At 36.1% G+C, this 22,384-nt stretch overlaps 2 protein-coding genes across 2 annotated transcripts in view; both read left to right on the top strand.

The window, feature by feature from the left end:
• Positions 1–682: 682 nt before the first annotated feature.
• Positions 683–3,637, top strand: LOC129273132 (uncharacterized). Its single transcript, XM_054910174.2, has one exon. The coding sequence runs from the start codon at positions 905–907 to the stop codon at positions 1,964–1,966; it is 1,062 nt and encodes a 353-aa protein (XP_054766149.1). The 5' UTR covers positions 683–904; the 3' UTR covers positions 1,967–3,637.
• Positions 3,638–17,242: 13,605 nt separating this feature from the next.
• Positions 17,243–22,384, top strand: part of LOC129272717 (uncharacterized) — a 5,304-nt gene continuing 162 nt past the window's right edge. Inside the window, exons 1-3 of the mRNA XM_054909826.2 lie at positions 17,243–17,315; positions 17,899–18,004; positions 20,071–20,164. Coding sequence (XP_054765801.1) covers positions 17,284–17,315; positions 17,899–18,004; positions 20,071–20,164 — 232 coding nt within the window. The 5' untranslated portion in view covers positions 17,243–17,283. The remainder of the gene's footprint in view (positions 17,316–17,898; positions 18,005–20,070; positions 20,165–22,384) is intronic.

Genomic DNA, 22,384 nt, shown 5'->3' with positions numbered 1-22,384 from the left:
GGAAAGCTGCTCGCATTATGACGTCACAAATCCACAAATCAAATTATAATAAATTTTTTATTTTTTGATGGATTTTCATCAGATTTTCTCTAATATTCATTATTATCATCTTTTTTGGCTATTCTTACAATAACTTTTTTTAAGGTGAACTTCCCCCTTCACGATCGTTGCGACTAGGTGGTTGTAATTTAATTGCAATTCAATCTGGAAAATATTTGAGACCACAACTATGTTTCAGTTCCCTTTTTTTGATTAGGCCTACGCCTGCTCACTTTAACATCTCACTCTAAATAATCTTATACTTTAATTGAATTATGTAACAAGTGAAGATGCTGTTATTTTTTTTAAAAGTAAAACTCCATGAACTGCATTTTGGCTGGCTATAAGTTTTTATTCTTCTTTTTTTTTTTGGTTGTTGTAAAGGTTTAAAAAAGAGACAAACTTCCCATTTATTATAATTTCAGGACTTATTCTACGAATATAAATTATAGAGGTATAAAGACAACAAAAGACAAGAATATGAAGTTTAATGATCACAGATGATAATTATCTAGAGGCATGTGCCCTGATTCGAAGCCGGTATCCAGTGAAAAAACATCACTTCTGGATCTTACGTACACGTAAAAATTCCCTCTTTGTATATAGCGCCAGCTAGCGTCTCAGCAAGGAAAGTCCGGACACAGCTTATTTTCGCTAAGTACAGTAGCAGCAGCGGAGTTGAGAAGCTGAGACTCTTCAAAAAATTATCGATTATTTAGCTGTAAACGCACAACTGGAAATGTAGGTGAATAGCAACATAGTCGTGGACACACCTGTCATCACAATGGACCAATAAACGGGTGATGTATAAATCCAAATTATGGAATTTTTACGCCATTGACGGTGAAGTAGCCAAGTCCAAGAAATGGATGCCTCAGCACTACGCTGTGCACCTGACAACCCGCCGAAAGGTTCGGCCGGAACTCTGTGGCCGTTTAGGGGGCGAAGTGGAGTGAGAAAAGTAATGAAGTTTGCATTTGTGACTTTGTTATGTTGCCTTCTCGTAGAGCGTTGTATTGGGCAGGGTATAGATGTAAAGGATGACTTGAAAAGGCGGTTTCCTAACTTGCACAAAAGAGGACTTTTGCCTGGTTTGCTTGGGAAAAGGGCAAATAATGGGGCCCCTCCTCAAGTTGGTGTTGGGAGACAGATGCTCCCGGCTGCACAGAAAGGTGCAAAACCACAACCTCCGGCCGCTGATGCTCGGCCAAGACATCTAGTTCCTCAACCAAATAATGGGCAAGTCATAGAGCTTCCCATGGTTAAGTATCACGAGGTCCCGTGGAAAAACTCAGTAGAACATAACTTCAAATGGCAGGAAAATCAGCGGTCCTTTTTTACGTGCCCCCGCGGTTATTTTATATCAGAGTTATCATATCGTTTTGACACTGCTCAGTCTACTATGAATAGACCATGGGCTTCCAAACAGGGGTCAAAGATGTACACGATTGCCGACAAAATTGCCAAAAAATTATCACCTGAACCGCGCGAGGTCAAGCTTCGCCGAGGCGAGGCAAACAATCCAAAGAATGCTCGGCAACAGTTCATGGATATGGTCGCTCCAGATGTTATCAACCAAAGTCCCCTCACCCAAACGGGCTGTGATCCTATCTTATTTTGCTTAGGACACCAAGCCTGCCTGTTTAAAATCACCGTGGATCTCTGCGGTTTCGACCCTGTGCCTGGTAAACGGAAAATGTTTTTTATAACGGTGAAATGCACGAGTGACAGCGATGAAGGTCTTTATGGTAAAACTAAAAAGGCACTGGAGCTTATGAGGAGAGAAAGAGAGCATGTAATGTACCTCTATTTTGATCAACTTCACTCTGATAAGACCATCACACAGGATACGCTCTATCAAATTCCTGAGGAGGAGGTGTTTGGAATCAGTTGCCCAAGACCTCAGTTGGCTCTTCAGAATGGGTAAGATTTACTATTGATGATTATTCGTTATTCATTTAGACTGTATTTCCTTCTTTACTTTTTTTCTTTAAAAGGGTACTCCGGGCTGATAAAAAAATACTTCAAAATACATGTAAATAGAGAAAAATTCACTGAGCAAAATGCTGAAAATTTCAAAAAAAAATCTGAAAACAAAAAACAGATTTATTGAATTTTAAAGTTTAGCAAAATTTCTACTGAAAACAGCACGTTGTCATGAGATTGAAAGCTTTAGTCTCTACACACTTGTACATGTATTAAAGTTTAGGTACATGTAGGTGCAAAGTATTTTTTTTCTAAGATAATTCAGAATCTAATTGAAAAAAAAAATGCAATGAAATACAGTTTTTGTGTTCAATGTCACTCTGTTGGTTTAGATTTGAAACTCACATAGCAACAAGTACTACATGTAAGTTTACATCATGGCTTGTTACTCTTTTAAAAATAAAAATAATATAATATGCATTCATATTGCGCAAAAACTATTTCTATATTCTATTGCGCTGCAAGAGCTTCCTAGGTGCTGTACATACATGTACTATTGGAATCTATGGGTTTTTAATTTTAACTTGAAATTATGTAAATTTGTTGAATTCCTAATGTTGAGGGGAAGTTTGTTCCATAGTTGTGGGGCTGATATAAGAAATGACCTATCTCCTACACTGTTGTGTTGCTTTTTTGTGTGGGGGTACTTGCAGTGTGAGTGTATCTTGTGAGCTACGAAGGTGATGGTCATGAGATCGGGATTTCAATTTCAATCGGGATCAGGATTTTTTTTGTAGAGAATGAGGTAATAAAAGTGTAAAATTCCGTTTTTTTCTTATGATTTTATTTTAGATTTTTTTTTTTTTTTAAATAAAATATGTGCATCTTTAACATTGATGTTGAAAAGTTGAAGTTGAACTCTAAATTTAGAAATACTGCACCTCCCTATAAAAAAAATGACCCAAATTTAATTCCTGCAGTAATATTATAATCAAGTCATCCTTGGTAAGCTAACGTTAGATAATAGTAGGAGACTGATCACCTGACACAAGCATGTCTGACATGGCACCACTCATCTCTTGGAAATAAGCATTTAATGCATACTCACCTTGTTGCTCCTTTACAGTAGCAAGTTCATTATTTATTATTAGTTATATTTTATTGATGGGCTAGTCTAATATGCCATGGTGGCCCAAATATACTCTATTTACATGTATATACATTTACAGATGTTTGTATGCACCTGTACATGTACATCCTAACCCAATTATAATTTTGAAAAATGAAATTGTATAATTTTTAGACTCATGTTTACACCTTGGCCTAATGCATTGCATTCAAATTAAAGAATACACATTATTACTGCCAACATACATGTACTTGTAGCGGATATAGATGTGTCACGGTCCTTATTAATTCACACGAACAAGTGTAATTAGCTAGGCTGGTTTATAATACAGGATTAATTTGGACATGTACTGTACAGTCAATTTTATTTTTAGGATAGATCGCAGTGCCAAATTGGCATACATACAACTTTGTATGATAATGCAGCAATTGTTCTTGGTCATTCACCACCTGATGTCGTTTCACAAAGCATGGGGAGGTGTTTCACAAAGACTTATTAAAAGGGGAATCCACCCCAAATAAAAACTTGTTTTTAGATGAAAAAGAAAAATCAGACAAGTTGATACATGTAGGTGAAAGTTTGAACAATATCGCACAAACAATACGAAAGTTATGAAGTTTAAAAAAGTTGTAATCATTGGTAATCACTATACCTATGGAGATTTCAAATTGGCCGCATATGGGATGTCATAGTGATGTAACGCAAGGGCTTCTCTTCCATGTACTCCAATACATAAAATGGCTAAAATGTCTTTTTTTTTCAAAAGTTTTACTTCAAAATATATTTTAATTTCATGAGGACGTGAAACAAAATACTACCTGGTTTACATTTAGATTACTGCCCCAGGGGAATGGGCACTTAGGAAAAAACCACAAATCCCTGATAATTATTAAAGTACATGGCCTTTGGGAAAGTTGTCCGCGCCCCTTGTCATAATTCTTGTATTCAATATTTGTTATGAAATGTTATAGAACTGTATGTATTATTTTGAGTATGTATTATTTTGAACATGTATTTACACTTTACTTTGATTATATCTTTTGTTTGAACGGAAATAAATGAATGAATGAATAAATCAAATGAATGAATGAATACTTACCTAGTTGCCAATTTGAAATCTACATAGTCTTAGGGATCTCAATTTTAAAGCAGCCATAACTTTGTATTGCTTGTGCGATTTCTTTCAAACTTTCACCATTCTGTTCTCCTTTCTATCACAACATTTTATGACCAAAGCTGGATTCCCCTTTAAGTATGGTTAGTGCTGACGTGCTCATGCTTAATATTTAACATGCAATCGATTAATACGCAGTAGTGCGCATCCTCTTTTTAGCATGATATGACCTATGCTGTGATGCCTTAAGGCCACCGCACACCTTACGACTGTTCGCGATCCAATTTCAGAATAAAATGTAATAGAATTTGATGCTAATATTGAGACTTGGAATATCTTACTGTGTAATGTTCTAAATCATCGTACGAATACCTATGATCAAATTTGTGACTATGCTATCATCCTTCTTAGAATAAAAGCGAATCTAATATCTAGTCGTAATGACGTCATAGCAGTCTTACGATTGGCTACGATTTGAAACTAATTTGGACTTTACTCCAAAATAAGGGCTTGCAATCATTCAAAATTGTTATAATATTATTATTTCAATTAATTTTAACCTTAAATAAAATGATATGTTCCATTCACATCTTCAGAAAATGAGCAAAATGCGATTTGTTCCAAAATCAGGTCGCAGACCAGTCGTAAGGTGTGCGGTCGCCTTTACATTCGGCATGCAACTGGACATTTAAGTGTGAATTTAAGTCATACTTAACTCTTTGTGAAAGACCCTGTTTGTATTTTGCATTTACAAATGACTTGTAAACGGCTGGTGACTTCTTCTTCATGAGATTTTCAAGAATTTTGATTTTCATGAGCTGAAAGTGAAATTTGATCTTTGTACATTGTAGATTAAAGTTATTTTATTTATCAAGTTTCTGAATGCAAGTTTACTGACCTATTATTTGTCAAAATTTGGGTAGGGTTACAAGGAATTCACTCTCATTGTTATACTATGAACCTGGACAAATTTACAGTGTAAGAACAGGGGAGCGTTTCATAAATATTTTTGTCCGACAAGTTGTCAGATCTGACAACTTTCTTGGTTTCTGATTGGATGAGAAGCATTGTTACTATGGCAACTGTTGGATAAAACAGGACTTGTTGGATAAAACGTCCCCCAAGTCCTTTCATGAAACGCTCCCCGGATTACCAGTATGTACATGTACTGTAACTTAGAAACATTTCTGTTTATTCTGTTTATGGTAACTCCCATAGGACAGCGTTTTGCTGGGGAGCGTTTCATGAAAGGACTTGTCGGACGTTTTATCCGACAAGTCCCATTTTATCCGACAGTTACCATAGTAACAGTACCTCTCAGCCAATCAACATCAGAGAAAGATGTCAGATCTGACAACTTGTCGGATGAAAATGTTGATGAAACACTCCCCTGGTTAACGCCAAGCTACATGTAGTATATAACCAATTACATAGAAAACATTTTACGTCTTGGTTAATCAGTCATAGTGGCTGACTTTATAGACGACAGATATTAATTACTCTTGGGCCTTTTCATCAAAGTGGAGACAATGGCAGAGTAGGGATTCGAACTCACAACCTTGCAATTATGAGTCCAATGCTCTAACCACCACTGGACCACACAACCCAAAAATATTACAAACATTTGATGAAACAGCTGCATTTACCAGTGGTCTGTTTCATAAAAAAAATACTGTAACTTTGCAATTATTGTACATGTACATGTGTGTCAATTACTGTACATACCATGTTTAATAAAAGGGCTCAATACAGCCAATCACAATCAAAGTTTCATGGTATTATGTCAAAGTTATACCATCTTGTTCTTAATGAAACCAGCCCCAGGTTCTTTGTTTTCAACTTTCATGCTCGCGTCAATGTATGAAAACAGAAGCAACAGCAGAGTACATTAATAGATTAAAGATTAATAGATTAAAGTGGATGCATGAATTTATTAATTAATGAATAAAGCACAATCCATGGGCTGATGTGAATATGATACTATGTACATCTACTGTAATTGTGATGTGGTTGTAATTGATACTTCTATTTGAGTATTTTGCCTTTAATGATTGAAGAGCTTGTGTGTTTAATTACCATTCAGGCAATGTCACAGACCCACAGTCAATTATTGTCAGATTTAGAACATGACACGACTGTCAATAGTGAAGCACTGTAGATTGTCATTCAAATATTAGTGTTAAGGATTGATTTTTAACAATGTTTGCATTGCATAAAGAAAAATGAAAATCAGTATACATGTATAATATTTGGAATTTTGATACTTAATTAATTTTTGTGGGTAATTTAAATTTACTTTACACCAATGGTGTTGGGAAAAGTACTCTACACTGTATGGAGATCAACAAGTTTTCTACTGAAAAACAATGTTTTTTCTTACCAACTTTCACATTTTCGGATTAATACCAAACTTATTACAGATTAGTCCAGGCTCCACACTAACTTTTTTTCTTGGTGGCCCAATCAGTCCACCAAAATCATCAATTTCATATTTTTGGTGGCCTGTAAAGCAAATTTAGTGGCCCGTAAACAATAGAAAAAAACCCAGAATTATCAAAACTTTGGTAGCCCAACCGGGCCACCAAGTGTTGGCTTTTACAGAATTTTTGTGGCCCGACTTTCGTTTTTGGTTGCCTTGGGCCACCGGGCCACTGCTAATGTCGAGCCCTGGATAAGTACAGAATAAGTTACAGGAGCTCTACTTTTAGATTTTTTTCTTTTTATGGTTATAATTTGTATTTTCCCCTAATAATTTTATTTCATGTTCTAGTCTGGAAGTAAATACATGTAGAGCTTGAGCTTGATAGAAAATGTCTCTCTTACAACATGTACTTAAAAAAAACTGTAATTATGAATTTATGATTTTGCTATGATATACAGGTGTACATATTTTTTTTCAAACGTTTTCATCATGTGGCCAATTTATGGATTAAAAAAAATCAATTTGTATGTGTGATTTCAAGCAAAAGTGGACATTATCCAAAATCTTATTGGCTCTTTTTCAAATTTGGATCAAAAATTTAATTATGACTCATAAAAATGGAAGTTCGTAAATACAAAGGTGGATCATAATAAGCCTACAGAAAATTCTATATTTCACATCTCCTAATCTTATAGAAGAATCCGAACCATACAAAAATTTATATTGGCCTACATATATTATTTCTTTACTTTATAATTTCTTAATAACGCCTCTTAAATTATAAACTGAATCAATCATCACCAATGGGTTATGTAGGCCAACAAGGAGGGGCCTACAGTTTGCTTTTTATTCATGAAAGCTAGTTTATTTAGAGTCTTGTTTATAAAAGAAATTATTGTCAAGTGTTACATGTATACATGTATTGTGAAGAAAGTTCTGAACTCTAATAATTTAATGAAAACTTCTGTCTAATTGCCCTGAAAACAACACCCGTTTAAAGCTGGGATTCTCAATGAGTTTAACGACCCACAAATTTGAACTGTACAAGTTCAATGAGAGGTCTAAAAATTGAATTACACTACTTCAAGGTCAATTCTGCCCGGTTTGTACTGCATTAATCTTCCAATGACTGACCATGGGGGTCCAGATATGCATGTAGGACAGCTTCCTCAAAATCTGCACACTTCTTGAAGTGAGTTGACAAAATTACAGGTGTAGCTGACAAGAGGTCAGATTTGGTTGGTTGGTTGAGATTTCTTCCTGCTTTGGCAGCATTTTGTGTTGGTGTGACCTTTAGGGGAAACTCCTCTGGTTGTATCCACGTAAGCAGTTTGATCTACATGTACATGTACTTGTACAGTACAGTGTAACTTCCTGCCAGCATGATGTACATGAACTGTACATTACACATTGTAGATCAATACATGTACAATGTAGCTGAACATGAATGTACATTTACAATATACAAATGCAGGTTTAAATGTTGCAACCAATTTTTTTTTAACACTCGTGAATTGTTGTAAAAATGTAGGACTAATGGGATGTCCGGACTGGTTCCTGTTTTGTGAAGACTTGTTATTATAACAAATGCCCAATTCTTACATGTATAACAACTTTACTATCAGCCAATCACTGAAGGATTTTCAGTAGCTTTTAACTGTTATTACAAATGGGTTTGATATCAATGGACCCCTGGGTGCTGTACTTTTAAGGACCTGCTCCATAACATTGTTGTTATTAAAGGGATGCTCCAGGCTGAATATATTTATATTTAGTGTACATGTAAATAAATAAGAGTAAAATTCACAGAGCAAAATGCTGAAAATTTCATCAAAATCGGATAACAAATTACGAAGTTATTGAATTTTAAAAATTTGCATTATTGCGGTTAAACAGTTCTAACTTCTAGGCATGTCTTCATGAATATTAGGTGGTCTGATGATATTATTACATGAAATCATTTAATTGTTAATTTTTTTTTCATAAATGTGTAAATGATGCCTCTCCATAATGATGAAATACATGTAAGTTGCAGCTATAAATAACTAATGTACTTAATCAGTTGTCAATCCAATTGTTTTAGTTCTTGGTAGAAAATTTTGGAATAAACCTAATTTCATATAATAAAATACAAAAGAACAAGTGGGGATATGACATCATCAGCCCACCTTAAAGGGCTGAAAATATTTATATCTTAATACATACAGTGTAGAGTAGAATTCACTGAGCAAAATGTTAAAAATTTCATCAAAATCGGATAACAAATAATAAAATTATTAAAGGTTAAAGTTTAGCAATATTTTGTGAAAACAGTCATCATGAATATTCATTAGGTGGGCTGATGATGTCACATCCCCACTTTCCGTTTTCTTATGTTATTACAATGTACATACATGTAAAATCATAATTTTTTCATTATTTCATACTTGTGTGAATAATACAGTATGTCTCCCTTGTAATGAAATAAGTTGCAGCAATAAATATCTAATGCACTACATGTAAATCAGTTGTCAATCCAATTTTTCTAGTTCTTAGAGGAAAAAATTTGAATAAACCTAATTTCATATAATAAGATACAAAAGAACAAGTGGAGATGTGACATCATCACCCCACCTACATGTAATTAATATTCATGACGACTATTTTCACAAAATATTGCTAAACTTTAAATTTCAATAACTTTGTTATTTGTTATCCGATTTTGATGAAATTTTCGGCATTTTTCTACTCTATTTATCAAACTACATGTATAAATACTTTCAGCCCGGACCATCCCTTTAATGAATATTCATGAAGACATGCCAAGAACTGTTTCACCGGAATAATGCAAATCTTTAAACTTTAATAACATCCTTATTTTTTATCCGATTTTGATGAAATTTTCAGCATTTTGCTCTGTGAATTTTACTCTATTTATTGAAATATAAATATCTTCAGCCTGGAGCATCCCTTTAATGTACTGCTCAGTACCGGTATGTTCTTGACCATTGCCTGCAAAAGTTACAATATTGTAGGCTATTCAGGCTGCGTTTATGCGACCTCAAGCCAGAATCATGATTTGAATCATGATTTGAATCATGATTCAAAACACAAACATGAATCACAATATCACAGAATCAGCGTTTAGACGACCTTCATTCCAATGCCGTTTCTCCTCAGATTCGGGCCAATCCAGTGCGCATCACTAGTGCGCAGTTTGACAGAGGAAGTTTTTCGCACCTGTTTCGGTTCTCGAAAAATCTTTTGCTTCCAGAATTCAGTCTATACCTCATTTTGTTTACTTCTATATGCTTCTATTCATCTTGTTAGTTTATCCAAAATGGTGTTCGGAAGTGAATTTCAGCGTAGATCCAATTTAATATTGATACTGTATACTCAACAACAACTGAGATCATTGTCTGTCCAGATAATTCATTTACTAGAACTTGAAGTTGAAGACATGACCAAAAAATGAAAAGTAGTGGACGATGCGATGACCAACACAGAACTTGAACATGACAAAAAATGCATGCGTAGTACATAATCATGTACATACAATGAACATATAGAGCGCCTTGAGCTTGGCAAGAGTCAAACCGAAAATAGCCCGACACAACAGTGAGGTCATAGAATCATGATTGTAATCACGATATCGTTTATTCTAACATTTTCGTACATGATTCTGCAGAAACGTCTTTCCAAACGCCCCTTTTTTCGTGTTTCATGTTTGTGATTCTAATCATGATTATATTCAATTTCGACTAAACGCAATCGTGATTCTGCAGAATCGTGATTTGAATCATGATTCAGATCATGATTCTAGGGTAAAAAAGTGGCGGATAAACGCACCCCTAGTTACATCATGTACATGTAGGCCTACATGTACATGTACATGTATGTAGTCTTGGGTATTAACACTTATGCACTTTAACACTTAAAAGTATGTGTCAATCAAAGAATACAATGTAGGTTTACAAGTACTGGTACATATTTTACACTTGTAAGTATAAATGGCAATTATACTCTGTCCATGTACCTCCATGAAGGCATGAATAGAATTTGACATTTTGATGTGTTCCTTTATACATGTAGAACCAAGTGGTATACTTTTTCCTAAACATGTATGGATTATGGTGATGAAGAATAGAATAGAATAAATTTATGGGCCTGCTTGAAAAAAAAAACACCTCAAAATCTTCCCTCATGTTGTTGTGATACATGCACATGAATATCTTTTAAATGTTACTGTACAGTATCTGCATCACTGAGCACTTGTGAAAGTTTATCTTGAAAATAATCAAAGGAAGGAACAAATGATCAGGAAATAGATGGGACGCACTGTAGCCCCAATTTCAAAGCTTCGATTTCATTTTATTTTATGTTTTATAGTGTTATGTTCACACATGTTTATATGTACGTACTACTGTACATGTACATTTATGTTGTGCATACTGGAAAGACCATCGCTGACTCATACATGTATGGATACATTGGATCTTGACTGTCTTCATGTCGGACTATTAAAGGGGAAGTTCACCCTGAAGAAAAGTTTGTTGTAAAAATAGCAGAAAAAATAATACAAAACTTTGGTGAAGGTTGGAGGAAAATCTGTTCAAGATTAAGAAGGATATTAGAATTTTAAGTTTTGTGACGTCAAAAAAGAGCAGCTGTCCTACATGTTACATTGTATGTATTGTAAAATGCATGAATGTCATTTTTTTAATGGTTCCTGATGACTTATTTTTGTTATATTTTCATGATCGGGTGTGAAATGATTTGTCTATTGATATACAAAAGGTACAGTATAAACCATTTTCAATTTTCTGAGAAAATAACATTTTATTGATTTATTTAAAATTTGCTTTGACGTCACAAAACAAATAATTAAAATTCTAATAACTTTAATTCTTTGGTGGATTTTTCTCAAACCTTTAGATATATTTATTATTATTTTTTTCTGCTATTTTTAGTTTTTTACAATAAACTTTTTGTCAGGGTGAACTTCCCCTTTAAATTGTATTTGCAAACAGTTTTTAGAAGACTCGCTAATAGAGAAATGTGTACATATATGTAGACTAGTGATACCATAAAATGTACAACTTTTCATATACGTTACACAGTAGGCCCATGCGTTATAGTACATGTACATGTATGTACTATGGAGTTGGGATGTTGGTCTAGACTCCCCTCAGAGACATTGGGTCAGTATACTGTATCATACTGTATGTACACTGTTTATACCCACGTCACACTTATTCGGAATCAGCAGGAATCGAGCAGAACCAGCCGGAATGAAGAACTTTCAAAATTCGTGCCACATTCGGGAGGGAATTTGAAATTTTCACTACTATTGCAAAAATGTTGTTCGAATACTTAGAACGTCCTTGATTCCGCCTCGAATGATTCTTGCACATTCCGGGTGTATTGACTGTCGAATGCAGCTCGAATACAGTCGGAACACAGGAAGAATATTAAGAATGCTGTTAGAATGCAGCAAGAATATTTAGAATGCAGTCAGAGAGCAGTCAGAATGCACTTCAAATGTCGTTCGATATTTCTCCACTTCGAATGCACTTCGAAAGTTTTGAAGTTCATGAGCAAAACATTCGGGCCGGTCACAAGAATGGACCCGAATGTCTGGAATGCACTCAGAATGCAGTCAGAATTTTTAGAATGCGCTTCGAATATCCATTGCGACGGCATTCCGGCTCATTCCGCCTCTAGTGTGACGGGGGTTTTACATGTTTAGGGGAATGGTATTGGTACCATAATTTTTTTAAGGCCAATGTTTCCACTCTCACCCATTATGTACATGTACATGTATGTATATTATTAATGTTAATCTTTGAATGTTATGTTTTTTATCTTTACAATACAATGGCCTGTATTCTGAAGTTGGGTTTAACTTGGACCATGGTCTAACTCTGTGCTAAAACTATGGGAAGCCAAAAGTGTCAAAATTTTTATCAAGTTGTATGTTTCTTATGTTTACTGTGCTCTTTCCCGATTCAACGATGGTGAAGACAATCATCTATTTATACTTCCTAGACAATTATGGATGATTTGAGAGCCAAATGAGCTGAAATATGATATCTCTACCGTTAGTGATTTATGTAACAATTTGCTATCCATACTTAAACCACAACTTTAAACCCGAGTTTAAGTTAAACCCGACTTCAGAGATATCACCTCTATCTCCTTGGTATTACCAGGAAAATACACATGTATGGACTGTAACTTGATGAGTCGCTTGACCTTGTTATTCTTCCTTATATACACCTGTAGTGCATATGCCAGAACCGAGGAGTTGCGGGTTGTTAAACTGTATTTTATCAATGAAAGTTTGATGAAATCTCTCATACATGTATGTCTCATATTGTATGATGGAAAAAAATGTTAGGAACAAATATAGAGTGAGTTATAAAAGCTGGACAACTTGAGAGTATTTTTGTATTATCAATGATACATGTATGTTGATAAAATCAAAAGAGGGTTATGTGTCATTTTATGTAAAATTTAAATATGCTCTTATTCTTAATAAATAATACAATTTTGATCTGAAATTTGGTCATTCTTTAGAGTTAATGACAGGCTTTCAGAATATGCAAAAAAAAAACCTCAAATTTTGAAAATTTAACCAATATTGGGTTTGTGCCTGTTTGTAAAATCACTGACGATATATTTCAAGTCCTACACGTGGTCCCTGTTTTCATGATTGTGCCCTTAGCCCGGGGGGGGGGGGGGGGGGACTTCCATTGACGAGTGGATACCAGGTGCTACCAAAGAAATGCGTAAAAAAGATCTCTTTTTCAAGATTGGGCACGTTACGTATGTAACGTCATAAGGGTGTCAAAAACATTAAAATACTATTAAAAAAAAGGGTACATATTTCGCAAGGAAAGCTACGTGTTGAAGGTCAAATTTGCGAGGGTATAAAGGATATTCTTTTTTCCCCAACACTACGTGTTTAGAGTCCGATTTGAGTGGGGTGTGGGAGGTGGGGCAATACTATTAAACACAATGTAAGTAAAGATACATGTACATGTAAAGCCGACGTCCGTCACATAACAATTAAAATATCGCTGTGCTTGTTTAGGGAGTCAATTCAGGGAATACTTGTCAAGGGAACGGTTTTGTTTCCAATAATTGTTAAAGGAGAATGAAACTCTTGGAGCAAGTTAGCTTTTGTGAAAGCAGAAAAATCAAAGAATAAGATCAACAAAACTTTGAGTAAAATAGGACTAGCAATAAAAGAGTTATGAGCATTTGAATGTCGAGATCACTAATGCTATGGAGATCCTCCCATTGGCAATGCGACCAAGATCTGTGATGTCACACACGTACAACTCTCCCATTTGGACACTGAAAATATACCCCAAAACATCTCTTTTTGCTCATTCTAATCATATGACAAACGATTCATCAATGATATAATGTTGTGAAACCTCTGTACTTGTCATCTCATAAAGAGAACACCTCACCTTGTGATAGACTCTGTAAAAGTGAGAATATAAGTGAAATAAGTACTAAAGTAATGAGGGAGTTGTACGTGTGTGATATCACAGATCTTGGTCGCATTGCCGTTGGGAGGATCTACATGGCACTAGTGATCTCAATATTCGAATGCGCATAACTTTCTTATTATTCATTCAATCTTCCTCAAACTTTCAACAATATGTTTCTTTGATTTTTCTCTTTGATATGGATTCAGCTGGTTTCAAGGGTTTCATTCTCCTTTAAGGGTAGGGTTTCACACACCAATACTTGTTAAAGGGATGGTCCTGGCTGGAAATATTTATATCTTAATAAATAGAGTAAAATTCACAAAGCAAAATGCTGAAAATTTGATCAAAATCGGAAAACAAATAACAAAGTTATTGAATTTTAAAGATTTGCATTATTCCGGTGAAACAATTCTAGGCATGTCTTTATTGAATATTCATTAGGTGGGCTGATGATGTCACATCCCCACTTGTTCTTTTGTATTTTATTATAGGAAATTAGGTTTGATCAAAATTTTTCTACCAAGAACTTTATCAATTGGATTGACAACTTATTAAGTGAATTAGTTATTCATTGCCGCAACTTATTTCATCACAAGGGGGACACATCATTTACACATGTATGAAAATATGAATCATTCATGATTTCATGTAATAACATAAGAAAAAAGAAAGTGGAGATGTGACATCATCAGCCCACCTAATAAATATTCATGACGATCTGCATATAACCTTTTTCACAAAATATTGATAAACTTAAAATTCAATAACTTCGTTATTTGTTATCCGATTTTGATGAAATTTTCAGCATTTGCTCTGTGAATTTTACTCTATTTATTTAGATATAAATATTTTCAGCCCGGACCATCCCTTTAAGGGGTGCATTTTCAGAATATGGAAAATACTTGTTTAGGTTGCTTTTCAAATTCCAATGGTTGCACCTGGTATCCACTCGTCAGTGGGAATTCCCCCCTCTCCCCCCTCGCCAATACTTGTTAAGGGGTGCATTTTCAGAATATGGAAAATACTTGTTTAGGGTGCTTTTCAAATTCCAATGGTTGCACCTGGTATCCACTCATCAGTGGGAATGCCCCCCTCTCCCCCCCCCCCCAATATGGAAAATACTTGTTTAGGGTGCTTTTCAAATTCCAATGGTCGCACCTGGTATCCACTCGTCAGTGGGAATGCCCCCTCCCCCACTCGCCAATACTTGTTAAGGGGTGCATTTTCAGAATATGAAAAATACTTGTTTAGGGTGCTTTTCAAATTCCAATGGTTGCACCTGGTATCCACTCATCAGTGGGAATGCCCCCCTCTCGGCCTCTCCCCCTCGCCAATACTTGTTAAAGGGTGCATTTTCAGAATATGGAAAATACTTGTTTAGGGTGCTTTTCAAATTCCAATAGTTGCACCTGGTATCCACTCGTCAGTGGGAATGCCCCCCTCTCCCCCCCCCCCCCAATATGGAAAATACTTGTTTAGGGTGCTTTTCAAATTCCAATGGTCGCACCTGGTATCCACTCGCCAGTGGGAATGCCCCCTCCCCCCCTCGCCAATACTTGTTAATGGGTGCATTTTCAGAATATGGAAAATACTTGTTTAGGGTGCTTTTCAAATTCCAATGGTTGCACCTGGTATCCACTCGTCAGTGGAAATGCCCCCCTCTCCCCCCCATATGGAAAATACTTGTTTAGGATGCTTTTCAAATTCCAATGGTCGCACCTGGTATCCACTCGTCAGTGGGAATGCCCCCCTCCCCCCTGTGGCCCTTACAATGTAGGCGCTGCCTTTAGTGTCGATGTATCATTTTGATACCTGTCTCGTAGTGGGCCTGTTCTCTTTAAAATGCACAGGTGAAAAAGTCCTTGTTGAACTATATATAAAGCTGGCATCAACTAATAGGCGGGGAAGCAATTTATCCCACTTCAATTTAGCAGCATTAATTAGATAATACAAGTTTCATGGCTTAATGATGTCACAGAGAACCTGAACTTTGCACCCCCCCCTTGCAATCAGAAAATTAAAAAGGAAAGCTGTTGACCTGATTAATCTTGGCAAAAAAAATGAAAATTAATCAGAAAATTAATAAATGCACGCCCGTAATGAGCGCATGCAGCCCACTGTAATTCCGGCAGAGCTTCATCGTACGCCTCACTTTGACTAGCAAAGAGAAGGCAGTCTGAAAGGGTGTACTCTTTTAAGTATTTAAGGAGACATGGTCTGAAGGGAAGAGCTACATGCAACTATCCGCCTTTTCACACGGTCATTCCGCCTTTTCACACGGTAAAAAAAAATCATAATTTGAATGATGATTCCAGTGGAAAATAAGGCTAATGACAATTTTAGCACGTGTGAAATCGAACTAAAATCACGAATGCTAATCACAAATTCAAATTCTACTCCGAAGGTGACTTCCACTTAAGTTCCACTCAAATTACGGTACAAATTTTCTGTGTGAAAGGTCCGATGATTCTGAAGACGAATTGCAATCATCATTACAATGATGGTTCGAGATTCACGTGTGAAAAAGCCCAAAGAAAGGGGTATTAATTTTTTTTTTTTATTGTTTGAATTACACATTGTTTCAAGTCTTACAGACCTCAACATGTGAAAAAGATTTAAGGAGTTGTCTACATGTACATTAATATTTGTAAAAAGGGGAGGTGCCATATTGAATTCTTGTTGTTTTTAGGGAAGATGGTGGTTCTCTAATACCCCTTTCATAAACCCAATAAAACCCAATTATGCGGCTAATAGCAGCACAATTTGGTCGTAAAATCAGAGGAGGACAAGAGTTATCCGCATTATTCTGATGCTGCTATTATCCGCATAATAGCGGCATCGGGACAAGATTTTGAGTTTATGAACGTATTTCCAAATAATGCGGATAATTGCCATGGTGCGGTCACAAGGTCACCCTTTTCCAACACAACCGCATCGGACGATTATCCGCCTTTTTCAGGACGGGCGCTCGTAAAAATAATGCGGATAATTTTCGGAGTGTGTGAACGCAATTTTTATTGAATTATCCGCATTACTCTTAGGCGGCTAATTGGAGGATAAGTTTTATTGAGTTTATGAAAGGGGTATAACAGAGTCCTTGATTCTTTTCACTCGTTTCTTTGACAGCTATGCTGGTTACTGTACACAAAGGACACCCGGTGTGGAGGCGATGGTGGAAAGCTTGTGGAAGGTCCTTGGCAGGTAATTGCTCTTTTCATCATGTTCAATAACTTGATAGGATATTTAATGACATGATTGGGATTAGAAACACAATGATTACTATTAAATAGTGTATGTTCAAAGTAGAGATGGGAAGATTTGAAACATGTAGGAGGGAGAGAGAGTCTGTTTGTGAGATGGGAGGTGGGGGGGGGGCAAGTGTGTGTGTGTGTGTGTGAGAGAGAGAGAAGGGAGATAGAGAGAAAGAAATAGAGAATGTGTGAGAGAAATGGAGAGATAGACGGACAGAGAGAAAGAAAGACAGGGAGAGACACAAGGAGAGGGAAGACGGAGGGGATAAGGTGAGAACTACATGTATTCAGGGGGAGACAAAAAACATACATTTCATAGATTATTGCCTTGAATTAACCTCAGACAATAATCATTAGTAGACTGAAGAGTGCATGGATATTTTATCTGGACTATACTACATTTCAGCCATCTCACTCTCTTTCCTCCTTGAAACCACCTAAAATCAATATATTTCCAGAATCGTCTCTATTCATGTACTTGCACATGAACCTCCTGGTACGTAAATTAAAATGTCCTCCTCTTTGACACGCAGGGTACCGTACCGAGAGTGCAGGCAGGAGCTTGTTCAGGCCTACTGCGCTTATCATTACAACCTAACTGGTGGGTGCGTTCCCCCTGCCTTTATTGATCAACCAGAGGTAAGTCATGTTTCCATTGCTATATTGATTTTTTTAAATAATATATATGTACATGTATTTACTTGTGGTGGTGATTTTTTTTACCTGATTGCTAAGAAAGCATGAATGCTTGTAAGCTAGCAACCGGAGGACTGACTGCTTAAAGGCCTCTCCGAGGAACCTGGTAATTCAAATAAATGCCTTACCAGGCACAGGCGCACCATATGGGAATCGAACCCGGGTTACCGGAATTCTAAACCCTTACTCTACCGACTGAGCTATCATACCTTCATATTCAAGGGAATTTTTATTTTTGTTTTTAGGTTGGAATAACATACAAAAGGTTTTATCTAAATATTATGAAGTCTTTCTGCTAAAAACCACATATTGACTTTAGATAAATCAATAGATAGTGTGTTACGTAGTGTCTGCATGTTGTCCCCTATTCTGAATAGATTTGTGTCATCTGCAAAAACTCTTGATTTGAGTTTATCACTCATATGTTGAATACAAGAAAAAGCAATAGGCCCAATACTGATCCCTGGGGTATGCCTAAAATATTGATTATTATTCAGAATGCCTACACTGCAATATCATTTATTGTGCGAAACATGCGACCCCACCGAGAGCATTCCCATAGCAACGAGAGCCGTTTAAGCGAAGAGGTTCTGGAAACAAGTCCAGGAGATGGTGATGAGAATGCTACGGGATTGAACTTCTAAACTGGTTTAAGGGAAACCGGTTCAAGAAAGTAGATGAGAAGGGGATCTCTGTTTTGTGTGAAATATGCTTCATAATTGCAAACATGCCACCATTGAATGAGGTATGGCTGTGTTATGGTGGCCTCAAGTAACTGGCATATCTGAAACAATGGAATGGTGTAAACGTCAATAAGCGGAAGATTTATAGGGAAGAACGCCGAGCTTTGAGAAGATGTTTATATGGATAGCTCGATTAATCAACTGAACATATGGGTTTTGATGGGATGATGTATAAATGTGTCTATTCAGGGAGAGAGAGAGAGAGATAAACAGACAGAGAAAAAGGTGCACTGTAGAGACAGAAAGACAGACAGAGAGAAGGGGGGAATGAAAGGGGCTCTATTAAACCGATAGACTCTGCATTGAATTGTAAGAAAAATTAAAATTATGAGAGTGATGAGAGATGGCAAATAAAGAGAAGGCACATGGAATGGTAGATACAGGGGAAAATTGTGCAGGTGCTCGTGGCGATATCGCCCTCAAAATGCTCAAATGAGCCCTGGAAAATCCCCATTCATTGCATTGTTAAAGCTTTTCCAGCATTGCAGATTTAGGCAGTGAAGGCCTGGTTTCACTGGCCGACGGACACAAAACATATTCATAACGGATACAGTGGTCAAGCAAAATTTCGGGGTGGCTCCATCCGCTCCAGACAAGGGACAAAATGGGCGAACAATGAAATGACAGTGGACGGATGCTCTATGGATATAGAGCGTATGAAACACGTATGCAAAGAGTACATAAGGGATACATAACGGATGGCAAGATTATTTTCAGTTTTACATCCTCTCTGCATCCGCAAGTGCAGTGGGACCAAGCCTTTAGTTGTTAAAAGCAGCCCCTGAAAAAAAAATCACATGCAACTAAAAAATCGAGCACAACTTGATTTTCAATCAGTGAAACATGCATATTAGGGACCTGACTGTGATTTATTTATTTATTTTTTAGTTTTGTTTAAGCACAGCTCTTTCAGTAGCGGACCCCTGGGGGCCGTTTCATAAAGCTGTTCGTAAGTTAAGAGCGACTTTAAGAACGACTGGTGATCCTTTCTTGTGGGAAATGATGTTCACCATTATTATGTTCATTGGTGATTATCTAGCGCGTAAGAAAGGTTTACCAGTCGTTCTTAAAGTCGCTCTTAACTTACGAACAGCTTTATGAAACACCCACCAGGTATGTTAATACTGTGATCATATTTATGATATTGAGAAGGAAAAAAATATTGAAAATAAGTGGTAAATACATATATGCACATATACTTGAAAACTGGAAACTACTTTTATCCATCTTTTGAAAATCAATTTTATTTTCATCTTCTCTCTATAGGATGGAACAATAGCAAAGCCAGGAGAGATCCATTTCAGTTTCAAGGCAATGCCCAAAGCAGGACCAAGGCTGGATATCTCGGAGCATGAAAAGGGTAGGTATAACCAGGGCTCCGTAACACAAAGGTTTGCGATGGATTGCAAATATGAAAGAACCGCGCTGATTGGTACCTGGTCAGTATTTTAAACCAAATGCGCGTGTATCATTGATAATGATTGGTCAGTTCATTTAGCAATTAATCACTATTCTTTGTGTTACGGAGCCCAGGCCTGTATTATTAAGTGCTATCCAGGCTCCAAGTTAAAACAGGGCCGTGGCAAAGTAATTTTCTTTCAGTCTTTTTTTATAGTTCTTAGAGGGGAAGTTCAACCTGACAAAAATCTTGGAAAAAATAGCAGAAAAAATGATAAAAAATATTGATGAAGGTGTGAGGAAAATCCATCAAAGATCTAAATAGTTATTTTGAATTGTATTTAAAAAAAATTTGCGACGTCATATGCCAGCAGCTCCCCACGTATCGTGAAATTAAAAAAATAAATGAAATATCATTTTCTCAGAAAAATTAAAATTGGTATTTATTTCACCTTCAGTATATCAACAGACAAATTATTTCACAGCCATTCCTGAAAGAAGGAAAGTTTTAGTTATCATGAACCACTAAAAAAATTTGAAATTTATACATTTTATATCATGCAATATATGGGGCAGAAGCTCGTATATGACGTCACAAATCAAAAACTTAAAATTGACATAACGTCCTTTAAATCTTTAATGGATTTTCCTCAAACCTTCATCTATATTTTTTATAATTTTTTTTCTTTTATTTTTACAGCAAACATTTGGTCAGGGTGAACTTCCCCTTTAAATGTTTTGAAATTCTGTCATGGTTATACTTGCGATTTCATTGATGTAAACATCAACAAGAGGTATACATGTAAACTTTGGCACTTGACTGTGTAAGATTTTTGGTGTAAAATTGATTATAATGACATATTTACTTTTAATCAGTAAACTTTGCGTTACACGACCCAGGCGTGACAGTTATTTTGATTTACTGTCATTGCCTTGAGCTCTCTGATTGAACTTCATGGAAAAGAGCACCCAAAAAAATACATTTTTACCATCATTGTATCTCCTATTCGTGACGAAATATGTTCTGGAGCAAACCACTTTTCAATCGAATACTTGCTGCTTCCTTCCCCCATTGAAGTAAACAAAATCAGGAAGCTTGTCTATTTTCTTAACCTTTGCCAAAAAAAGCAGTTTCTTTGGGCATGAATTTGGCTTCACATGAAGGCGAAGAATGAATTTGCAAAGTCAAGGACATACTGTATTAAGGGAGTCTTATCACTGCCATTTGATCCAAAGCCACTTTGTCTACTTTCCATTCTGTCCCATCTCACATGGTCCAATCCCGGATCTTCTTCAACAACATACATACATAAAAAAATCAAAATGTATTCAATGCACCCACCTATTCATTTCTGAGTTACATTATTTGTCTGTTTCTACATATACAAAATTTATTTGCTCTGATATATTTGGAAATATACGAAGAAAAAATCCTCAAATACTTGGCCTAATTTAATTTATACACATTTTATTTTTTTAGCTATGAATAATTAGTATAGATTTTTCTCACAATGTTTTTCTTAACCCTGTTACTATCGCTAACCCCGTACTATCCTGAACGTCGTAGTGTAATTTTTCCTTTCCTCACAGGCCAAATATTATGCCTAACTCTGGCTAAGGAAATGCTTGCTTATCTCACACAAAATTCAGTAACCCCGGACTAGTGGTAGCCATTCATGAGCGCTTATCTCTGAATTGACAACAGAGCGCGCTCTGTTGCTCCTAGGGCATACCTTGAGCATCGTGCTTGGCTTGGTCGTGTTTTTTTTTCTCATCGCGACTTTTAACCCCAAACTTTCACAATTAATAGCACTTTTGCAGGACCAAATTATCCAGTACTGTTGGTGGGGATAGCCCACTTTGCAAAAAACGCTGTCTGGGCTAACTTGCCATTTGGCCCCATCAATAGTATGGGGTTAAGGAAAATTTTGCCTGTGAGAAAAGCATGCGAGTATTTTATAAATTAAAGACCACATGGAGCCGAAGGCTGAATATGATAGAGTTTATATCACATAAAAATAAAAAGTAATCAATGTATAGAACAAACATCAACAAATTATGATCAGAGAGAGAATAATGAATAAATTGAAAAAATAAAAATGAGACTTTAGCAAGGGATATTTTATTAGTTTACTAATATGGCAACTGAGTTTATATAGCAGTTTTCATGTAAGAGATTATG

Source organism: Lytechinus pictus, chromosome 12, assembly GCF_037042905.1.
Source record: "Lytechinus pictus isolate F3 Inbred chromosome 12, Lp3.0, whole genome shotgun sequence".
NCBI classification, from domain to species: domain Eukaryota; kingdom Metazoa; phylum Echinodermata; class Echinoidea; order Temnopleuroida; family Toxopneustidae; genus Lytechinus; species Lytechinus pictus.
The sequence above is the reverse complement of the archived record's forward strand: the minus strand, read 5'-3'. Positions and strand labels throughout refer to the sequence as shown.

Bases quoted from the DNA above. Each gene is read 5' to 3' on its own strand.
- LOC129273132 (XM_054910174.2), top strand. From the start codon at position 905: ATGGATGCCTCAGCACTACGCTGTGCACCTGACAACCCGCCGAAAGGT.